The sequence below is a fragment of the Solanum verrucosum genome, unplaced genomic scaffold (assembly GCF_900185275.1).
Source record: "Solanum verrucosum unplaced genomic scaffold, falcon-dt-bn FXZP01000140.1, whole genome shotgun sequence".
Taxonomy (NCBI): Eukaryota; Viridiplantae; Streptophyta; class Magnoliopsida; order Solanales; family Solanaceae; genus Solanum; species Solanum verrucosum.
In genome coordinates this window covers 512,028-534,474 of record NW_026020112.1, presented here as the reverse complement: position 1 = coordinate 534,474, position 22,447 = coordinate 512,028, and the positions used below count along the sequence as shown (strand labels likewise).

At 35.7% G+C, this 22,447-nt stretch overlaps 2 protein-coding genes and 1 long non-coding RNA gene across 3 annotated transcripts in view; 1 reads left to right on the top strand and 2 right to left on the bottom strand.

Annotated features, from left to right (window-relative positions):
• LOC125825593 (putative disease resistance protein RGA1) overlaps positions 1-22,447 on the bottom strand; it is a 163,088-nt gene that overhangs the window by 31,651 nt on the left and 108,990 nt on the right. The window contains exon 2 of the mRNA XM_049504916.1: positions 4,815-5,247. Within this exon, the coding sequence (XP_049360873.1) occupies positions 4,815-5,247 (433 nt within the window). The remainder of the gene's footprint in view (positions 1-4,814; positions 5,248-22,447) is intronic.
• Positions 16,378-22,447, bottom strand: part of LOC125825549 (putative disease resistance protein RGA3) — a 70,684-nt gene continuing 64,614 nt past the window's right edge. Inside the window, exon 3 of the mRNA XM_049504877.1 lies at positions 16,378-16,665. Coding sequence (XP_049360834.1) covers positions 16,508-16,665 — 158 coding nt within the window. The 3' untranslated portion in view covers positions 16,378-16,507. The remainder of the gene's footprint in view (positions 16,666-22,447) is intronic.
• The window catches only part of LOC125825552 (uncharacterized), a 12,706-nt gene continuing 7,050 nt past the window's right edge, over positions 16,792-22,447 (top strand). Inside the window, exon 1 of the long non-coding RNA XR_007442867.1 lies at positions 16,792-16,912. This is a non-coding gene — a long non-coding RNA (uncharacterized LOC125825552). The remainder of the gene's footprint in view (positions 16,913-22,447) is intronic.

The window sequence follows — 22,447 nt, the reverse complement described above, 5'->3', positions numbered from 1 at the left end:
AAAAAGAAGAAGATGCAATTCAATATATATGTATCGATTTAGTTTTTATTTTTCATGCATAATAGTTAATTTCACGATTTAAATACTTTTACTATTATAATATGTATTTATCTTTAAATTAAAATACTATATATGTCACTTGTGTGCTATGTAGCATCAAATTTGCAAGATTTTCTAACCTCAATTTATGAGTGGTTACTTTTATTTTGTATGCTTTGATTGTAATTTTATGACACATAGAAAATTCAATAATATATGTGTCATTTAAATTTATTATTTACAATACAAAATTTGTATAAAGTATTTTGGGATAAACGTGTAATGCACGTCTCACATACCAGTAAAATAAAAATCACAAGACATAAGTTGCTCTTTCGACAGTGCCAGTTAATTCAGTTTAGAATTAGACCAACATCAAAGCTCAACTAATTTCACTTTTCTGGGATTTCGCACATTCAAGGAAATGACATCTCCAATCCAGTTTCAGCCAAATGCAAACGAGTTTACGGAATGCAATTTCCCTTGCCAATTATGACATTGAAACACATCTAACACAAGTAGCATTTCGACAAGGTCCATGCTGGTATTTCAAACATGAATCTGGAACACGGGAAAAGGTAAAAAGTCAGTTTTGGCACATGTTTCCTCCTTGGAAGAATAGAGAAGCAGATCGATCATTACAAGTAACCACTAAAAAAAAGAGAAAGCCAAACCTGTTTAAGATGAACAGATACTGCTAATGGGGCACTCTTTGCTATAAGACTCATGACAACTATCTTTGTTGAAGTCCTTCATTCACGGAAGCTTTAATGAACGGAGAAATTGTCCTGTGAAGTGGAAGTAATGAGAAGTGTGTCATATATTCATAAAAGTTCTACTGTCTAAAGCATGAAAATAAAACCAGCGTTGCAGAAAAGATTATTATTTTATGAGCCTATTAACAAACTTATATAGATTTCTACCATATGTGGACATGGAAATAGTTCCTTGAGAGTTTTCAATATACTAAGAAAAGTAAACGAGATTTTAGATAAGTGAGATGATTTAAAAACAACATTTAGAGGAAAAAGAAAATCCATTCCAGAGAAAAAAGTATTGACACCATTTGCTATCTTTATGGACAAAAAACTAACTTACCTTGAACTTTCAAGCTTCATGCAACCAGTCACTGAAGCGAAATGTTCCAATCTGTCCCCTGAAAATTAAAAGGAAATACTGTTGAAGACGGTCAACAAAAAATGAAGAAGCTTCTACCATCAGTACAAGTCACATTTCGGTCCAAAAGGAAGTAAATAATAAATTACTTGTTCACCTAGTAACCTATGAGAAGAAACATAATTTTTTCATGATTAAACTTTTCTTTTAGGAAAGGTAATATTGTATTCATCAGAATAGACCTCCGAAAATTGGTTCCCAAAAAATAAGTAGATTACAAAGTGCCTATAAATTCTAAATGAAAATTTACCTAACGTAATTGCCTGCCTCCCATGGGATTTAGCTTGATTTGCCACAGCGACGTTCTAGCATGATTGCATGACCTTGAAACTAGTAACCTATAAGGAAAAAAAAAAACATAAATTACATGATTAAAGCATAGCAAGATTTACCATACTTGAAGAATTAGAAGAAGAACAATTCGGTTCAAGTGGACACGCAGAATGTTGAAAGCATAGCACAGATGCACTTGATTGTTAATTTTGCATTTTTTAACGTCAAAATAGTTGCAGGAAAAAAAAATCACATACAAAGCTTTTTTTCTGGAACTCGTAGAAAATAATATTTAAAAAATGGACTCAGAAAGTGAAAGAGAAACAGAGACTTACGTCTATCCTGGATTATCCTCCAGCCTACTTTAATTTTTGGAATATGGGAAATGTTGGACCAATGGGAGTTTGGGCTACTCCAATTGGTGCAACTTTCTTCTAACTGTGGGAAGTCTTTAATTTCCAGGTACTGTAATTTCGTGAGGCTTCGCATGACATCTCTGGATGGCAGACGCTCTAGTATTTCGCAGTTCCAAAAAATTAACGTTTCCAAACAAACAAGGTTGCTGAGCCCATCCGACAGAGATTCTAACAATGGACAACAATAGATCTCAAGATAATGTAATTTGGGCATGGCACCTCTGAAGTCCACATGTTGTAGCCGTTTGCACCCCTCTAGATGTAATGTTTCAAGAGAAGTAAGATTGCAAAGACTATGAGGAAGATCCTCGATACCGAAATCACTTAATTTGATCTCAATTAGGGAAGAGAGTTGCATAAGCTGATAGGGCAGAGAATCCCAGTGCCCATGTCCGTACACCCTCAATGTACGAAGGAACAATAGCGGCTGAATGCCATTAAAGATCAATTGGAATGCCTCAAAATCCACAATCTCCGAGAAAGGACCAATTTTCAAATACCGTAACCCAGTGAGACGGTGAAGGCCTCCTGTGGGTAGACTAATCAATTTGGCACAAATTGACATATCCAAAATGGCAAGAGAAGGCACTTCTCACACATGTAAAGGGAAGGAAACCAAGTTCTTACAGTTGCTGACCCTCAACATCTTTAGAGACCGGCATTGTTCTAGCATTCCATTTGGTAAACTGGTCAATCCATCACAATAAAGTAACTCAAGCCTTTGGAGGGAAGTTAAATAATTCTCTCCACTGGGAACAGGAAAAGAACTGAAATTGGGGCACAAGGATATTCCTAAGCTCTTAAGGGAATGGAGATTGTACAAGCTCTGTGGCAATTCACAAAACTCTCTGCAATCTGAGATCCATAGGTGTTGAAGAGAAGCATTGCTGCGTAGCATCTCATCAGGTAGACAAGTGATCTCTTTCACGTCCCTGACAGAAAGTTCCACAAGACATGTTAAGTTGCTGCACAAGTTCAACAATGGCATTTCACTGTCAACTCTTCCAATTTCTAATTCACGCAGGGTTTCCAATTGAGTTGGAGCACTTTTTAACAGTGGACACTCTGTAATCATCAACCTCTCAAGCCCAGGAAACATTCTTACTCCAACTTCATCTCCCTTCCACTCTATAAGGCTATGCATATCCTTCAATACTAGTTCTTTCAATGACGGGAACACTTGGATATTGCCATTATTGCTGCTTGATCCATTATCAACACCATAAAATGTAGGTCCAATGCATTCCAATTCAAGGAATCCTATCAGCTCAAGATACCGAAAGAACTTCAGTTGACCAAGCGATGGAATATCTTTGCACCTCTTGCAACCACTTAATTTCAACATGACCAAATTTGGCAGCAATTCTTCACTGAACCATGAAGGAAATATAGTCCCCCAATAGTTCTCCACTACTAAGGTTTTCAAGTTAGGATGTGGTTGAAGACCATCCAACACATGCTCATCATTGATCTCACAGCCTTCTGATTCATCATGGGACCATAAATACACCAGCTTATAGATATTTGGTTTCTCCTGTAAGTATGCTGTTTGAGCCTCTTCTTTATTGCCGACTAATTGTAGACGTTTGATTGTCAATTCACCTCTAAGGTTTTTCAAACGACCTAATTCTTCTATTTGACGACCTTTCTCTACACCTACGTAGAAAAATTGTTGCGTCTGAAGACTGATCAATTGCCCCATATTAAGTGGCATCTGAAACTGGTCATGAATTTCTGATTGGTAATATATGTGTCTCAAACTTATCATATTTGCCATTTCTTCTGGAAGCTTCCTCAGTGAAGAACAGCCATTGACTCTAAATGTTTGCAAATTGTAGAGCTTGCAAACGGAGTTGGGCAAGTCTTTGATCTCAGTGCTGGAGAGATCAAGATATCTCAAGTATATTAGCTTGCCGATTTTGGCTGACAACACCTCAATGCCTGACCTGGACAAATTTATAACTCTCAAGAACTGAAAGCTCAACAGCATATCTTCAGATATATTTCTTTTCCAGAAAAATGTGCACAAACGTCCAGGCTCGTTTTTCTTATCTATTTTATCACTTGGTGAGTCCCATCCAAAGTATCGGACTTGAGAAAGATTTTCTCCTCCTACACTCTTTTGATCAAATAGTTTACACTTTAAAATATCTCCAGCCAAATCATGCACAAGATCATGCATCTTACAGTGTGTTATATTGTTGAGCTCATCTAGCTTAACATCTTGCAGCAAAGAAAATTGCAACAAGAGTTGGAAAAACTTGTTCCCGACATCTTCCATCACAGTGGTCTCTTGACATGGACGAAGAAACCCTTCTGCCATCCAGAGTTGGATTAGTTGGTCCTTCTCAAACTCAAAATCTTTTGGAAACATTGCAAAGTAACCAAAACATTTCTTCAGATGTGGAGATGGTAGATAATCATAGCTTAGTTTTAGGATCTTCTTTATGCTATTTTCCCGAAGATCATCTTCCCCTGCAACAAGGGGGTTGCCATCAAGAATTGCCTGCCAGTCATGTTTATCCTTGTTGAATAAGAGGCTTCCCAACACACTTGCTGCCAACAGTAGACCTTGACACATTTCAACAATCTTGTTTTCCATGCTCAGTATTTCCTCCGGAACTTCCCCACCAACTAAACGCTCTTTGTTTGAAAATGGACCAACAATGATAGTCTGTTAATTTCCCCAACATATGAAGATCTACTGCTATTGTGGATGCCACTTGTTTGATACGAGTAGTCACGAGAATGCAGTTTCCTTTGGATGTATTGATTCCTTTCAAGGTGTCCATGAACTCATGCCACGATGTAGAGTCAACACGCCACAAATCGTCCAGGACAAGCAAATACTTTTTTCTCCCAATGCTTCTTGTAGCATCTTGACTATTATATCTCTGCTTTGGACCTCACCTTTCCTCTTTGTCAGTGATTCGAGGATCAGTTCAAGAAAGCTCTTAGTTTCTGACATTTCAGGTAGGCACAACCAAACTCTCTTTTCGAACTGCTGCTTGATGTGTTCGTCATTGAAAATTCTCTTAACCACAGCTGTTTTCCCTAAACCCCCCATACCCACTATGGGAATGGTGCACAGAACAACATCCTTTCTCATGTTCAAAATCTTCTCTTTTATTTCAGCAACATCTTTGTCTCTACCAACAACATCCGAAGCAACAACTACGGAATCTGTTTCTCGAATCAGAATTATTTTCTGAGAAGGAACCATCAGTGATTTGAGACCGAGGTCATTGGCTAACTGATTGATAGCCCTCAACTCTTCATTGATGTTGTTGATTTTTCGAGACATTTTGTACTTATAAGCAGTATGAGAAAAGAAGTTGCTGACCTTTTCCAATAGTTTGGTTCGGATGTTCATGACTTGTGCTTTGAGATATTCATATCTGAATTCGTCAAACACGTTTTCAGCATCTTCAACAACTCTCTCAAGCATTTTGTGCCATTATTCAACAGCCTGATCATCAACTTGTCGTCTTTCAGCATCATGAATGAGAGCTTGAATTATGGATACATATTTTGTCAGCATTCTTAGATTTTTCTTGCAGTTCCTTAAAGTTTTGGCCTCCTCAATAGTGAGAGAAAGCAGCTTATCAAGCACAACTTTAACAGTAGCACCAATTACAAGATCGGCCATCGTTGCAATGCTTTTTACAAAGTTGTTTTCTTCCTCTACACCAAAATCTTCTCAAATTTCTTGCAAAAGTATTCTTTTGATAGTTGTTTGCCGGCCTCTACAAGAAAGAGAATAATTCATAGACAATAATTTGAATAAAGAATGCTTTTGTGGATTAACAGCTAATCATCCTTTAAATAAATATTTTTGGGGGGTGGTTCTGTGTTGTTTTTATTTCTAATGAATGGCAGTCACTTTCCAATTAATAGTTAACATATATTGGGCAGTTTAGAACTATTTAGCTAATTTATCTATTTCTATTCTTATTACTGACGCTCCGAATAGAATTATAGTATGATCTGAAAAAGTTAAATCTGATTACCTGCTAATATATGTTATTGCATATTTTAACTCTGAGACCTATTATGTATTAACATAGTGAAGTTGTTTGTTGAAAAAAAATGCAGTTTAGAACCAACGAAGGAAAGCATTACCAAATTACTAAAAATTTCAGCAAAATTTCCATTATGATTTTGAATAATGCTTAAGAAATCAAGTTCCTCAGTCCTCGTAGACACGAGCCTCACGAGTTTCCATTCCAAACAACAAGACCAGTTCCCCAAGTCTGTTTTCAGGCGCAAAACAGCAAATTACCCCAAGAGAATGAGCCTCACATCATCTTTGTTCATGTAATGCAGGTGCTAGTGTGGAAACAACAATTTACCCCAAAAGAAAAAAACAATCAAAGGAAAAGGGAACTAGGTAAGAAGGATTTTACGTACTTCACAAAAACAATTGATTGAATGTGCAATGCTTCCAGCCCTTGTGGCATCTATAACATGCTCATCATCGATTTGAAACATGTATGTTCCAGCACCCCGAGATTAGAAATCATGTTATTACAGAAAGAGAATAATAAATTTTCACCAACTATCACCTTAGATCCTTCATCAAGCTAGTGAACAAAAATAGTTACCACCAAAGATAAAAAAGGGATGCATATGAAAAATTTAAAACACCACTGAACTACTACTTTTTCTCCAGCTTCACACCCCAACTACCGGTTGTTTCTTTTGTCCAACCTGAACTATTACCATTGATGTATTAAAAAACATAAATGCAAACCGTCGAGTTTACGAGATGCAATTTTCGTTGCCAATCATGACACTGAAAAACACATCTCAGAGAAGTGAGCAACAAAAACAATGCAAACAATTTAGAAGAAGCTTACATGGAAATTTTGGTTCAATAAGCAGAATAGAGAATCCTTCAACCTAATGGACGGATGCCCCTCAAACTGGTCGCTCTATTCAAGTCCTAGGTCCTTCGCAGCGGATACTGATACAATAGCATCCCTGTTAAACAGTACAACTTTTCCACGAGAAAAGTAGCTGAAAAATAAAACCATCAAAATCGTTCTTGAGAATATATACTTCGACACAAGTTTTATACTTGGCTAGCATGAGTGAGGTGGCACATCCAATTTGTCTTTGTACCACAGCAACCTCATAGCTGAATTCATAAAAATAATCAGTGAGAATTTATTTGAGCTACAACTCATGAACAAAATTCGAAAAAGGGCACCTCCCATGTATACCCTTTATTTTTTTTATTTATTTTTTTATGACAAGGGAAACCCGCAGCCGCTACCCTCTGGGTGCGCACAGGGTAAAAACCCCGCTCCTATGCAATAGCTCGCAAACCACATAGGACCATGTATACCCTTTATTATCTTCATGATACAACCTGAATAGATATAACAACCACTGAGTTTCTTCTTCTTTAGTACAGGTTGGAAGAGGGGAAGGTCAGACATTAATACAACAAAAGAAAGGGGGAAACTAGGTGGAATTTAATTAGAAACATGAGAATGCAATACACACTCCTATCATCAATTTTTTTGAAAACTGGTAATTTGTATTCCTCAGCATTAAGGATATGCTGGAGACCTCCAAAAAGTTATCAACAAAGAGTTATAACTAAGGCTAATTACAATGAGCCTAAAAATCTACCGATTGAACATCTTCTACATTTGCTAGTTTACACCAAAAATGAAAATTTACGATGCAATTCCATTTAATCTTTTGCAGAGTATTAGACCTGCCCTCAAAACACCTCCCTTTTCTTTTCTTCCATATTGTCCACCAAATACACAAAGGAATTGCTCTCCGCCATCTTTTCTGGGACTTGCTACCCCTCTCCTGATCCAACAACTTAGAAGATCTGATGTATGGTCTGGCATAATCCAGTTGGTACTTGTGAGGCTGAAGAAAAGTGATGCCAAGAGACCTCAAGTTTCCTCTCTGTCAATGATTCGAGGATCTGTTCAAGAAAGCTCTTAGTGTCTGACATCTCAGGTAGACACATCCAAACTCTCTTTTCAAAGTGTTTTTCGATCTCTTCATCATTGAAAATTCTCTTAGCAATAGTAGTTTTCCCTAAACCTCCCATGCCCACTACGGGAATGGTGCACAGAACAACTTCCTCTCTCATGTTCAACATCTTCTCCTTAATTTCAGCAACATCGCTATCTCTACCAACGACATCCGAAGCAACTACTAAGGAACCTGTTTCTCGAATAGGTAATATTTTCTGAGAAGGAACTATCAGTGATTGGAGACCAAGGTATTTGACTAACTGATTGATAGCCCTCAACTCTTCATGGATGTTTTTTAGTTTTCGAAACATTTTGCTCTTAAAAGCAGTATGAGAAAAGAAACCACTGACCTTTCTCATTGGGCTGTTTTGGATGTTCATCACTTGTGCTTTGAGAGATTCCATATGTGAATTCGTCAAACACATTTTCAGCATCTTCAGCAATTCTTGAGCCATTTTTCACCAGCGTTATCGTCAACTTGTCGTCTTTGAGCATCATGAATGAAAGCTTGAATAATGGATGTTGCAATCCCTTGAGCTACTGACTTTCTCAATAGTGAGAGAAAGCAGTACAATTTGAACAGTAGCACCAATTACTGGATCGGCCATTGTTGCATTTGCTTCTGCGCACAGTCGTTTTCTTCCTCCTTTACCAATGTCAAAGTTGTTCTACAATTGCTAAAAGAAAAAAATGGGTGGGCATGAACTGAAAAACCAGCCCGAATTAATTCCCAATTACCCCAGCCCTTAAGTCTTGCCCTAATTTCACATTTCATTCTTGCGGTGAGAGTGAAAATATTCCGTTAATTGTTTAATCTAAAAATGTGTCAAAAATTTACCCCTATCTCACAAAATTTGATTAGAAAATATTTTTATTGTTATTTGATGGGTCGTAAATATATGATTTCTTTTTTTTTTGGTAAAATTTTATTGCTAATAAAATTATTACGTTTAAACAATTTAATATTTGTTTTAATTATTATAATTTTTTTAACTAAAACTAAAAATAAAGTAGGAAATAATTTTTTTTGCTACTTAATCTCATTTTAACAATTAATCATATCATCCTATAAGTGGGAACAAAAAAAGTTAAAAGTTGAATTACGGTTTACCCTACTATAAATTAAAATGTTATAAAACATTTAACTATTAAATTTAAATATTAAATTGGATCATTTTAATTAAAATGTTAATGACTTTTGTATTTTCTTAGATTAATTCCTAATTAAAATATCTAATTTGATAATATTTATCATCTCTTTTGCACTTCCTTAGATTAATTTCTAATTTAAATACCTAATTTAATCATATTTATCATCTATAATCTATATGTATATAATAATAAATTAATAATAATAATAAATACAAAAATGTCTACATATATTAGTCAACTTTTCTTCTTCTCATAACTTTTCCCCTAACTCCTCTCATAAATAATATAATATATGTGGATAAAGTATTATCCTTTATGATAAATAAAGAAATTAATACTCCCTTTATCCCTAATTATTTGTCCACTTTGAATTGACACACCTATTAAAAAAATAATTATTGACATAGTGAGTTTACCATTTTACCCCTATTAATTATGAAGTGAATGAATTAAAAACTTAAGATTTTCAAGAAGTTTTACATTTTTCAAAGTAATTATTTGAGGGTATAATAGGTAAAAAAAAATTGTCCTTTCTTGATTTGTCAAAATGGACAAGTAATTAGGGACAACTATAAAAGAAAAAGTGGACAAGTTATTAAGGACAGAGGGAGTAATTAAAAGGGTGCAAATCTACAAAACGGAGAGATACACATTATTTGCTTTAAATATTCATACTCATAACTCATATCTAATTACCTATTCAATTTTTATACTCCTGGTATCCATAACTTTCATCTTTTCATATTCATAACCTCTAAATATTTAATCTAAAACTATAAGATATCTTTTGATATTTTTTTTTATTTCATGATATCCCTAACAAGATTATCATTTTTATTCTATAATTAAAAATGATATAACAAAATTCAATGAATCCAAATAATATATTAATGCTTCCTAAAAACGTTTAGTGCCATCATTTTATTTATCTCTTTCACCTTCTCCTTTACTACATTACATGCTTAGAGGAACACAAAGGTTTGGTAAGCTAGCAGCATATTCACTTCTTTTAGTATAATGTTTATTTCTGAAAAGCTTCTATTGCAATAAAATTCAAATTCAGATAGAAGTTGATCTGCGAATGACTTGCATATTTGAACTTTGAAGTGTGGACATGGACTATGTTTGGAGCACACAAATTCATAGTTGATTGTGTGTGTTTGTGTAGTTTAAAATTGTATGGGATACACTTGCAACGCACGTGTTCGAGAACTAGTATAGAATACGTACATGTAAAAAATTTAATTGATAATATAAATCATATATAACATCATAGTAATTTTATTTCGATAACGATAAAAAAAATTAAATTATTTTTCAGTTACAAAAAAGATGACATTCTTTTTGACCAACTCAAGTAGTATTAAGCATTGGGGATAAAAAGAAGTAAATAATATTCTCACATATTGCAAGAACAAATTTTGGACAATGGGAGGTGTCCTTGTAATTACATACTCCCTTTCTCTCTAATTACTTGTCCACTTTTGAATTGACACACATATTAAGAAAACAATTAATGACATAGTGAGTTTACCATTTTACCCCTATTAATTATGAAGTGGATGAAAAGTTCTACATTTTTCAAAGTAATCAGTCATTTAATTGAGGATATAATAGGTAAAAAAAATTGTCCTTTCTTGATTTGTCAAAATGGATAAGCAATTAGGAACAACTATAAAAGGAAAAGTGGACAAGTAATTAGGGACAGAGGGAGTAAGACACTAGTGTAGCGCCAAAGGCTATGGGATTAATTGGGCATTAAATATCTTAACATGTTAAGTGTCATACTAAAAGGGAATCAGTGAAGCATCACTTATAGGCTGGAATAAAAGATTAGAGAGGCCTAAAGATTTGCATTTTGTCCATAAAGAGTTTGACCAATATACACCAATGATATAAATAAAAACGATGCTATGAATATTGAATGTTGTCGTCAAGTAACGCCGGTCAAATGCTGCTACCATAAACATGATCAACCGATGTCTAACAGAATTCTTTCCCACCTAGCATTTCGACAAGGTCCATGCTGGTGTTTCTAACATGAATCTGGAACAAAGGAAAAGGTAAAAAGTCAGTTTTGGCACACGTTTCCTATTTGGGAGAATGGAGAAGGAGATCATTACAAGTAACCACTAAAAAAGGAGAAAGCAAAACCTGTTTAAGATGAACAGATACTGCTAAGGACATTTTAAGACACTCTTTGCTAGAAGATTCATGACAACAATCTTTGTTGAAGTCCTTCATTCACGAAAGCTTTAATGATCGGAGAAATTGTTCTGTGAAGTGAAAGTAACGACAAGTGTGTCATATAATCATAAAGTTCCATGTCTAAAGCATGAAAATATAAAATCTGAATTGCAGAGACATGAAGATTATTCTTATATGAGTCTATTAAGAAAAAAAATTTATACAGATTTCTTCCATATATGAGACTTGGCATTTAGGGCAAAAAAATCAATGCAGAGAAAAAAGTACTGATGTAAATGGCCACCATTTGCCAACTTACTTTGAACATACAATTTTCGTGCAGCCACAATCACCACTGAAGCCAAATGTGCCAATCTGAATACCTCAAACAGATTTCAATGGTGCCCGACCATTCATTTTTTTCATTATCTTCTTCATAGCACCTGAATAGATATGACAAATACTGAGATTCTTCTTATTTCGTACATGTTGGGAGACAGGAGGGGTCAGACATTAATACTGTGAGAATGTGATAAGCACACCTATCATCTAACAGAGTTATATTGAGTGAAGAACCAAACTAGCAACTCATTCTAAACAGTTCCACAATTTGATAGAGAGGTAGATACCAAGTCCCAATGAGAGTAGATATCAGACTTTATTCATAAAATTAAATTGCAGAAACTTACATGGAGAATAAAAAGGCAAACACGGCCATGCAAAGACAGAGGATAGACATGTGTAGCTTCTCATTGAGCACCCTATACACTTTTGAGTTCTTTGATGTTTCATATGTAGACTTCAGTTCCCCGAAAAGGTTGTTCAGTACCCAAATACTCATGAAAGTGTCCCCGTAATGAGTCTACAGCTGAAGATTCTGTTCTTCATACAAAATAAATGTGGTGGTTCCTCTCTGAAACATAACAAACTCCGTTAAACAGTAAAATTGTTTCATAGGAGAAAAGGAATGTAAAAAAGAACTTTATGAACTTGTTATAGCATTCCTCTCACAACGACGCTCTACCATGACCTTGTACCTAGTAACCTATGAGCAGAATCATAAATTTTCATGATTAAGCTTTTTTTAGGAAGGTAATGTTGTATTCATCAGCATAGACCTCCGAAAATTGGCTTCTATCGAAAAGACAGATAGAAACTAGTAGATTACAAAGTGCCTATAAATTCTAAATGAAAACTTACCAAATGTAATTGCCTGACGCTCATGGGATTTGGCTTGATTTACCATATCGACGTTCTAGCATGACCTTTGAACTAGTTCCCTGAAAGGAAAAATCAAATATAAATTACATACAAGCTTTTTTTCTAGAACTCGTGGAAAATAATATTTAAAAAATCTACTCAGAAAGTGACAAAGACTTACGTCGAAACAGAGACATACGTGTATCCTGAATTATCCTCCCGCCTACTTTAATATTTGGAATATGGGAAATGTTGGACCACTGGATGTTTGGACTACTCCAATTGGTGCAACTTTCTTCTAACTGTGGGCAGTCTTCAATTACCAGGTACTGTAACTTGGTAAGGCGTCGCATGGCATCTCTGGATGGCAGATGCTCTAGTTTTTTGCAGTTCCAAAGACAAAATTCTTCCAAAGAAGCAAGGTTGCCGAGCCCATCCGACAGAGCTTCTAACAATGGACAATGACAGATCCACAGATACCGTAATTTGGCCATGGCATCTAAGAGGTCCACATGTCATAGCCGTTCGCACCCCACTAGATGTAATGTTTCAAGAGAAGTGAGGTTTTCAAAATTATAAGGAAGAGCCTCAATTCCGAAATCATATATACAGATCTTTGTTAGGGCAGAGAGTTGCAGAAGATTCGAGAATGGAGAATCAGCGACCTATTAAGATGAACAGATACTGCAAAGGACATTTTTAGAGCCAATGGGGCACTCTTTGCTATAAGAATCAATAAATAGCAGTCTTTTGTAACTTTCTTTGTTGAAGTCCTTCAATCGCGAGAGTTTTAATGAACGCGAAAGTAACGAGAATGTCTATCAAGAAACTTATATAGACATTCCAGTCAGTTTTTTCCAATTTCGGAGAAGCTTACATGGAAATCTTGTACATCTAATGGACAGATCACCTTCAAACTGGTTGATCCATTCAAGTCCTAGGTCTTCTTCGCCTTCAAAAAAGTTATTTGTTATTTCGATATAATGGGCATTCAACATAACTTATTATTCCTTTTACTTCATAACTTATGGGAAATTATGATACAAACACCAAATCGACCGAAACTAATGTAGTTTCTTCCTAACCGCTTACATTCTAACACTTGCACAATTTCATAGATAGTTGATTGATGCAATTAGAAAAAGTGAAATGAAATAAGGATGGTCATATCACTTAAGAAATATAGTATGTACCTGGTCCAAATGCCAAAACTCATTTGTAAGCAATAAAATGCTTCCGGAGTTATCTCTGCGTTAGAACAAGTCAAATACCACAACGACGTTCTAGCATGGCCTTGAAACTAGTAACCTATAAGGAAAAAAAACATAAATCTCATGATTATATCATATCAAGATTACAAGATATACCATACTTGAAGAATTAGAAGAAGAACAATTCAGTTCAAGTGGACAAGCAGAATGCTGAAAGCATAGCACAAATGCAATTCATTAATAATTTTGCAATTTTTAATGTCAAAACAATTGCAGAACAAATGTTAAACTACATACATAACTTTTTTTCTGGAACTCGTAGAAAATAATATTTAAAAAATGGACTCAGAAAGTGAAAGAGAAACAGAGACTTACGTCTATCCTGGATTATCCTCCAGCCTACTTTAATTTTTGGAATATGGGAAATGTTGGACCACTGGGAGTTTGGGCTACTCCGATTGGTGCAACTTTCTTCTAACTGTGGGCAGTCTTCAATTACCAGGTACTGTAACTTGGTAAGGCGTCGCATGGCATCTCTAGATGGCAGATGCTCTAGTTTTTCGCAGTTATGTAATCTTAATTCTTCCAAAGAAACAAGGTTGCCAAGCCCATCCGACAGACCTTCTAACAATAGACAATAACGGATCTCCAGATACCGTAATTTGGGCATGATATTTGAGAAGTCCACATGTTGTAGCCTATTGCACCCCATTAGATGTAATGTTACAAGAGAAGTAAGATTGTCAAGTCTATGAGGAAGAGCCTCAATTCCGAAATAATATATACAGATCTTTGTTAGGGCAGAGAGTTGCATAAGCTGATAAGGCAGAGAATCCCAATGCGACCATCCATACACCTCCAATGTACGAAGGGACGATAGCTGTCGAATGCCATTAAAAATCAATTGGAATGCCTCAAAATCCATCATCTCTGACAAAGGACCAATTTTCAATTTCTTTAATTCTGTGAGGTGGTGAAGGCCCCCTTTGGGTAAACTAATCAATTTGGGACAACGAAATATAGACAAAGAGGAAAGTGAAGGCATTTCCCACAAATGTAAAGGCAAGGAAACCAAGTTGTTACAATTGAGGACCCACAAAGTATGTAGAGACCGACAATGCTCTAGCATTCCACTTGGTAAACTGGTCAATCCATTACAATCCAGTAACTGAAAACTTTGGAGGGAAGTCAAGTAGTTCTCTCCACTGGGAACAACAAAAGAACTGAAATTGGTGCACCTTAAAATCCTTAAGCCCTTAAGAGAATGGAGATTGTACAAGCTTCGTGGCATTTCACGGAACTCTTCGCAGTCTGAGACGCATAGGGATTGAAGAGAAACGTTGTTGCATAGCATCTCATCTGGAAGACAAGTGAGCTCTTTCACATTATAAACATCAAGATTCACAAGAGATGTCAAGTTGCTGCACAAGTTCAACAATGGCATTTCACTGTCAACTCCTTCAATTCTTAATTCACGCAGGATTTCAAATTGACTTGGAGTACTTTTTAACAGTGGACACTCTTTAATCCTCAACTTCTCAAGCCTAGGAAACATTCTTACTCCAACTTCATCTCCCTTCCACTCAATAAGGCTACGCATATCCTTCAATACTAGTTCTTTCAATGACGGGAACACTTGGATAATGCTGCTTGATCCAATATTGCTAATCTCAACACCATATAAAGCAGGTCCAATGCATTCCAACTCATGGAATCCTACCAGCTCAAGATGCCGAAGGAATTTCAGTTGGCCAAGAGATGGAATTTCTTTGCACCTTTTGCAACCACTTAATTTCAACTTGCCCAAATTTGGTAGCAACTCTTCACTGAACCATGAAGGAAATTTAGTCCCTAAATAGTCCACTACTGATAAGGCTTTCAAGTTCGGATGCGGTTGAAGACCATCCAACACATGCTCATCATTGATCTCACAGCCTTCTGATTCATCATGGGACCATAAATATGTAAGCTTGTAGATATTTGGTTTCTCCTGTAAATATGCTGTTTGAGCCTCTTCTTTATTTCCAACTAATTGGAGACATTTGATCGTCAATTCACCTCTAAGGTTTTTCAAACGACCTAATTCTTCTATTCGACGACCTTTCTCTAAACCTACGTAGAAAAACTGTAGCGTCTGAAGACTGGTCAATTGCCCCATATTAAGTGGCATCTGAAACTGATCATGAATTCCTGATTGGTATACGTGTCTCAAACTTATCATATTTGCCATTTCTTCTGGAAGTTTCCTGACTAAAAAACAGTCATTGACTCTAAATGTTTGCAAATTGTAGAGCTTGCAAATGGAGTTGGGAAAGTCTTCGATCATAGTTCTGGAGAGATCAAGATATCTCAAATATATTAGCTTGCTAATTTTGGCTGACAACTCCTTGATGTCTGATCCTGACAAATTTAAAACTCTCAAGAACTGAAAGCTCAATAGCATATCATCAGATATATTGCTTTTCCAGAACAATGTGCACAAACGTCCTGCCTCATTTATCGCATCCATTTGATCACTTTGTGAGTCCCATCCAAAGTATCGAACTTGAGAAAAAATTCACCTCCAACACTTTCCGTATCAAGTAGTTTAGATTTTAATGTATCTCCAGCCAAATCATGCACAAGATCATGCATCTTACAGTGTGTAATATTGTTGTGTTCATCTAGCTCAACATCTTGCAGTAAGGAATATTGCAACAGAGTTGAAAAAACTTGTTCCCTACGTCTTCCATCACAGGGATCTCTTGACTTGGACGAAGAAACCCTTCTGCCATCCAGAGTTGGATTAGTTGGTCCTTTTCAAACTTATAATCTTTTGGAAACATTGCAAAGTAAGCAAAACATTTTTTTAGATATGGAGATGGTAGATAACATAGCTGAGTTTTAGGATTTTCTTTATGCTATTTTCACCTGCAACAAGGTGGTTTCCATCAAGAATTGCCCACCATTCATGTTTCTCCTTGTTGCGAAAGAGGCCTCCCAACACACTTGCTGCCAACGGTAGACCTTGACACATTTCAACAATCCTGTCCTCCACACTCAATATTTCCTCTAGAACTTCCCCATCAACAAATGCTCTTTGTTTGAAAATCGACCAACAATGATCTTTTGCTAATTTTTCCAACATATGAGGAGGACTTACTGCTGCTACTGTGGATGCCACCAGTTTCATACGAGTCGTCACAAGAATGCAGTTTCCTCTGGAAGTGTTTATTCCTCTCAAGCTGTCCATGAACTCATCCCACACTGGAAGGTCAACATGCCACAAATCATCTAAGACAAGCAAATATCTTTTTCCTCCTAGTTCATCTCGGAGTTTCTTGACTATAATGTCCCTGGTTTGGACCTCAAGTTTCCGCTCTGTCAATGATTGCAGGATCTGTTCAAGAAAGCTCTTAGTGTCTGACATTTCAGGTAGACACAACCAAACTCTCTTTTCAAAGTGCTTTCCATCTCTTCATCATTGAAAATTCTCTTAGCAATAGTAGTTTTCCCTAAACCCCCCATCCCACTATGGGAATGGCACACAGAACAACTTCCTCTCTCATGTTCAACATCTTCTCCTTTATTTCAGCAACATCTTTGTCTCTACCAACAACATCCGAAGCAACTCCTAAGAATCTGTTTCTCTGATTTGTAGTATTTTGCGAGAAGGAACAGTCAGTGATTGGAGACCGAGGTCATTGGCTAACTGATTGATAGCCCTCAACTCTTCATTGATGTTGTTGATTTTTCGAGACATTTTGTACTTAAAAGCAGTATTAGAAAAGAAGCTATGGACTTTTTCCAGTAGTTTGGCTCGGTTTTTCATCACTTGTGCTTTGAGAGATTCATATGTGAATTTGTCAAACACATTTTCAGCATCTTCAGCAACTCTCTCAAGCATCTTGAGCCATTCTTCCACAGCCTGATCTTCGACTTGTCGTCTTTCAGCATCATGAATGAAAGCTTGGATGATGGATACATATTTTGTGAGCATTCTGAGATTTTTCTTGCAGTTCCTTAAAGTTTTGGCCTCCTCAATAGTGAGAGAAAGCAGCTTCTCAAGCACAACTTGAACAGTAGCACCAATTACTGGATCGGCCATTGTTATTTTTGCTCCTTCACAAAGTCGTCTTCTTTTGCTAGTTCACGGATAAAATCAGAGGACTGTTTCCAGTTACCTGAAAGCATAAATAAGAAAAATTGTAACTGACCAGTTTTTTTATCCTTAAGCTATATGCACTTAAATTACTAAATTGTTGAAAATTTTGAGAACATCATCTGGATAGAGCATAGTTGAGTGGCACAGACATTATCAAAGGTCATCGTCTCAGATTTACTCATAAGTCATCAAATTAGACAGAAGAAAATCAGATGAAATCAGATGTTTTCTTATAACTCCTGTCTATGATACCAAGTTGTTACATTCCGTGATATGGATCAAGTTATGGAGTGCTGCAAGATGAAATGAGATATTTCCTTCCTATGGTCACTTTCCAATTAGTAGTTGAGGTGTGTTTTAATACAAAGATTGTGATAGTTTTATTATCTAACTCGCGAAAACACACAGGATTGAGGTGTGTTTTTAGCCATTTAACTCTATGAAAAACTTAAACATTTCCCCTGCAATTACATACTAATCACTTACCTTATCTAAAGGATTTAGCACTAACCTTATCTTCTACAAATTCAATAAGGAGACACATTTTGAACCTTTTGTCTGTTAAAAAACCTAACGGAAATTTGGGTTGGGATTAAAAGTGCACCACTTTATCGAATAACTAGTTCTAGTTTTATCCCAAAATACTTCATATAAATTTTGATTGCAAATAACATATTTTATGCCCTTCAAATCTATTGATATTTACTAAAAAAATCATCATTTTTACAATAGAAAGTACATAGATTTTCCTAATAAAAAGAATATATAAGTGCATAAAGTAAAATTAACTAACTATTGTACAAATACAATATTCAAATGAGGATTCTAAAATACCACATGCTAGGCTAACGTATACAAAGCAACAAAACATAAAGCATAGATATTTTCTCATTTTTTTTCATTAATTCCTTCTTTCGTTAATTTGACTGTAGGAGACTAATTGGAACGAAATATATTTGTTAGCTTTATACTTTATGACTTGTGTATGTGTATCCTCATTGTATTTTCCAGGTGTTAGATGAAGGGATTATAGGAAATTAAAAGGAAAAACAATCACCAAGTGATGAAGGGGGAGTATATAGATTCAGAGGATAAAGATTTCACAAATTATGAATCAATGGAACTCACCTCAATATTAACTTATCGAATCTCCTATTATTCCTCAATAGCTCAATGATAGATCAATCAATTGTTAACTGATTGGTCGTACGTTGATCCAAATACTATATGACACAAGGAGTTGTCTAGTACATAGAGATGGGTGAGGAGTTCAAACAATAATTAGAGTTGGTAATGAGCACAAACAGACTGGAATGTGTATTGTATCATGAGTTCTGAATTATTGCATTATTAATTTATTAATTAATGGTATTGGTAGGTAAACATCAATTAGTGCTTTATTAATTAATTATAGTGTTTCGTCCTATTGACTGTTTTATTAAAAGCGACATCAATTTTATTCTAGTCTTTGAGAATAAGACAATAATGTCTTATTCCATAAAATATATTAAAAAAAGACCCATGATGTAGATGTAGTCATTTTCTTTAAAATAAAAAGAAACTCATATCAAATGTGTGACACTAATGATGGAGGGCGGACCGATGAGGGTAGGCCAAAGAAAAAGATTAACAACCATTTAGGCTGGCAAGCATTTTAGTTGAATCACACATCGGAATAGCCCAAATAGGAGAGGAACGTAAAAAAGAAGTTACAATTAATACATAACACAAGTTCACTACACTTTTGAGCTCGACGATAGCATATCACTAAATGGCTCTGACTAAATGGACATCCAATTTTGATTTCTTAAATTGTATTTTTTTTCCCTTGTAAACATGAAAAATCCACCAGTTGTGAAAAACATCAAATTTCTCCAATTATTATGCAATCTAATTACCAAATGAGCAAACCATGATTCATATACACGATATCAAAACATCCTAAAGAGCCGTAATGATTGAATCACACATATCTTTTTGTGCTTCATTGTGATCATTGGGAAACAATTTGGTTAATTTTCATTAAACTAGTTATATTCTTACTTGAAGTCAAACTTAATAAGTATTATAAAAATTATTTTATTTGTCGATTTGGATAACAAGTTACGTTGTAACCCTAACACCATGTAATATTGTCTTGCTGAAAGTATTTCTGACATCAAAACAATAAAATAAAAATGCAAGACACAAGTTGTTCTATACACAACATACAACCATGGTAGAGAAATGTAGCAAAGTAACTGGCATAAGTTGCTCTTTCTACTTTGAATGCTATTCAACACTGCCAGGTTAATTCAGTTTAGAATTTCAGGAGCTGTGGGCTGGGTGTTCCGACTGGACCATTGGACTCTCATTTCAGCATACGCGAAAAGCTCAATTGACAATCACTCGTGACCCTTTTCCGGGATCTCCACATACAGGGAAGTAATATCTCCAATCCAGATTCAGCCAAATGCAAATGAGTTTACGGAGTGCAATTTCCCTTGCCAATGATGACACTGAAACACATCCAACACAAGTAACATGCTAGTGTTTCAAACATGAATCTGAAACACAGGAAATGGTAAAAAGTCAGTTTGGCACACGTTTCCTAATTGGGAGAATGGAGAAGCAGATCATTATAAGTAACCACTAAAAAAAGGAGAAAACAAAACCTGTTAAGATGAACTGATACTACTTAGGACATTTTAAGAGCTAATGGGGCCACTCTTTGCTATAAGATTCATGACAACTATCTTTGAAGTCCTTCAACGGAGAAATTGTCCAGTGTAGTGAAAGTAACGACAAGTGTGTCATATAATCATAAAGCATAAAGATTATTCTTTTATGAGTCTATTAAGAAACTTATATAGATTTCTACCATATATGAGACTTTGCATTTAGGGGTAAAAAAATCATTGCTGAGAAAAAAGTATTGGTCTAAACAGCCACCATTTGCCAACTTACCTTGAACTTTCAATTTTCGTGCAGCCACAATCACCACTGAAGCAAAATATGCCAATCTGAATACCTCATAAACAGATTTTAATGGCGCCCCACCATTCATTCTTTTCATTATCTTCATCATAGCACCTGAATAGATATGACAAATAGTGAGACTCTTTTTACTTCGTACATGTTGGGAGACGGGAGGGGTGCGAAAAGCACACCTATCATCTAACAGAATTATATTGAGTGAAGAACCAAACTAACAACTTACATTCTAACAGTTCCAAATTTGATAGAGAGTTAGATACCAAGTCCCAATGGGAGTAGATATCAGACTTTATTCATCAAATTAAATTGCAGAAACTTACATGGAGAATAAAAAGGCAAACACGGCCATGCAAAGACAAAGGCTAGACCCGTGTAGCTTCTCATTGAGCACCCTATACACTTTTGAAGGTTCTATTCTTCATACAAAGTAAAAGTGGTGGTTCCTCTGTGAAACATAACAAACCCCGTTAAACAGTAAAATTGTTTCATAGGAGAAAAGGAATGTAAAAAAGAACTATATGAACTTGTTATAGCATTCCTCTAACAACTAAATGAAAATACCTAATGTGATTCTGCCTGTGGATTTTGACTTGATATACCACAACGACGTTCTACCATGACCTTGTACCTAGTAACCTATGAGCAGAAACATAAATTTTCATGATTAAACTTTTTTTTAGGAAGGTAATGTTGTATTCGTCAGCATAGACCTTCGAAAATTGGTTTCTAACAAAAAGAAAGATAGAAACTAGTAGATTACAAAGTGCCTATAAATTCTAGATGTAAATTTACCAAACGTAATTGCCTGATGCTCATGGGATTTGGCTTGATTTACCACATCGACATTCTAGCATGACCTTTGAACTAGTAACCTAAAAGGAAAAATCAAACATAAATTACATACAAAGCTTTTTTTCTTGAACTCGTGGAAAATAATATTTAAAAAATCTACTCAGAAAGTGAAAGAGAAACAAAGACTTACGTTGAAACAGAGACATAGGTGTATCCTGAATTATCCTCCCGCCTACTTTAATATTTGGAATATGGGAAATGTTGGACCACTGGAAGTTTGGACTACTCCAATTGGTGGAACTTTCTTCTAACTGTGGGCAGTCTTCAATTACCATGTACTGTAACTTGGTAAGGCGTTGCATGGCATCTCTGGATGGCAGATGCTCTAGTTTTTCGCAGTTCCAAAGAAGAAATTCTACCAAAGAAGCAAGGTTACTGAGCCCATCCGACAGAGCTTCTAACAATGGACAATGACAGATCCACAGACACCGTAATCTGGCCATGGCATCGAAGAAGTCCACATGTCGTAGCCGTTCGCACCCCACTAGATGTAATGTTTCAAGAGAAGTGAGGTTGTCAAAACTATGAGGAAGAGCCTCGATTCCGAAATTATGTATATAGATATCTTTTAGGGCAGAAAGTTGCATAAGTTGATAGGGCAGAGAATCCCAATGCAAATGTCCGTACACCCTCAAATTACGAAGGGACAACAACAGTTGAATACCATTAAAAATCAATTGGAATGCCTCAAAATCCACCATCTCTGAGAAAGGACCAATTCCCAATCCCCATAACCCAGTGAGACGGTGAAGGCCCCCTGTGGGTAAACTAATCAATTTGGGACAATGTGAAAAATACAAATAGGAAAGTGAAGAC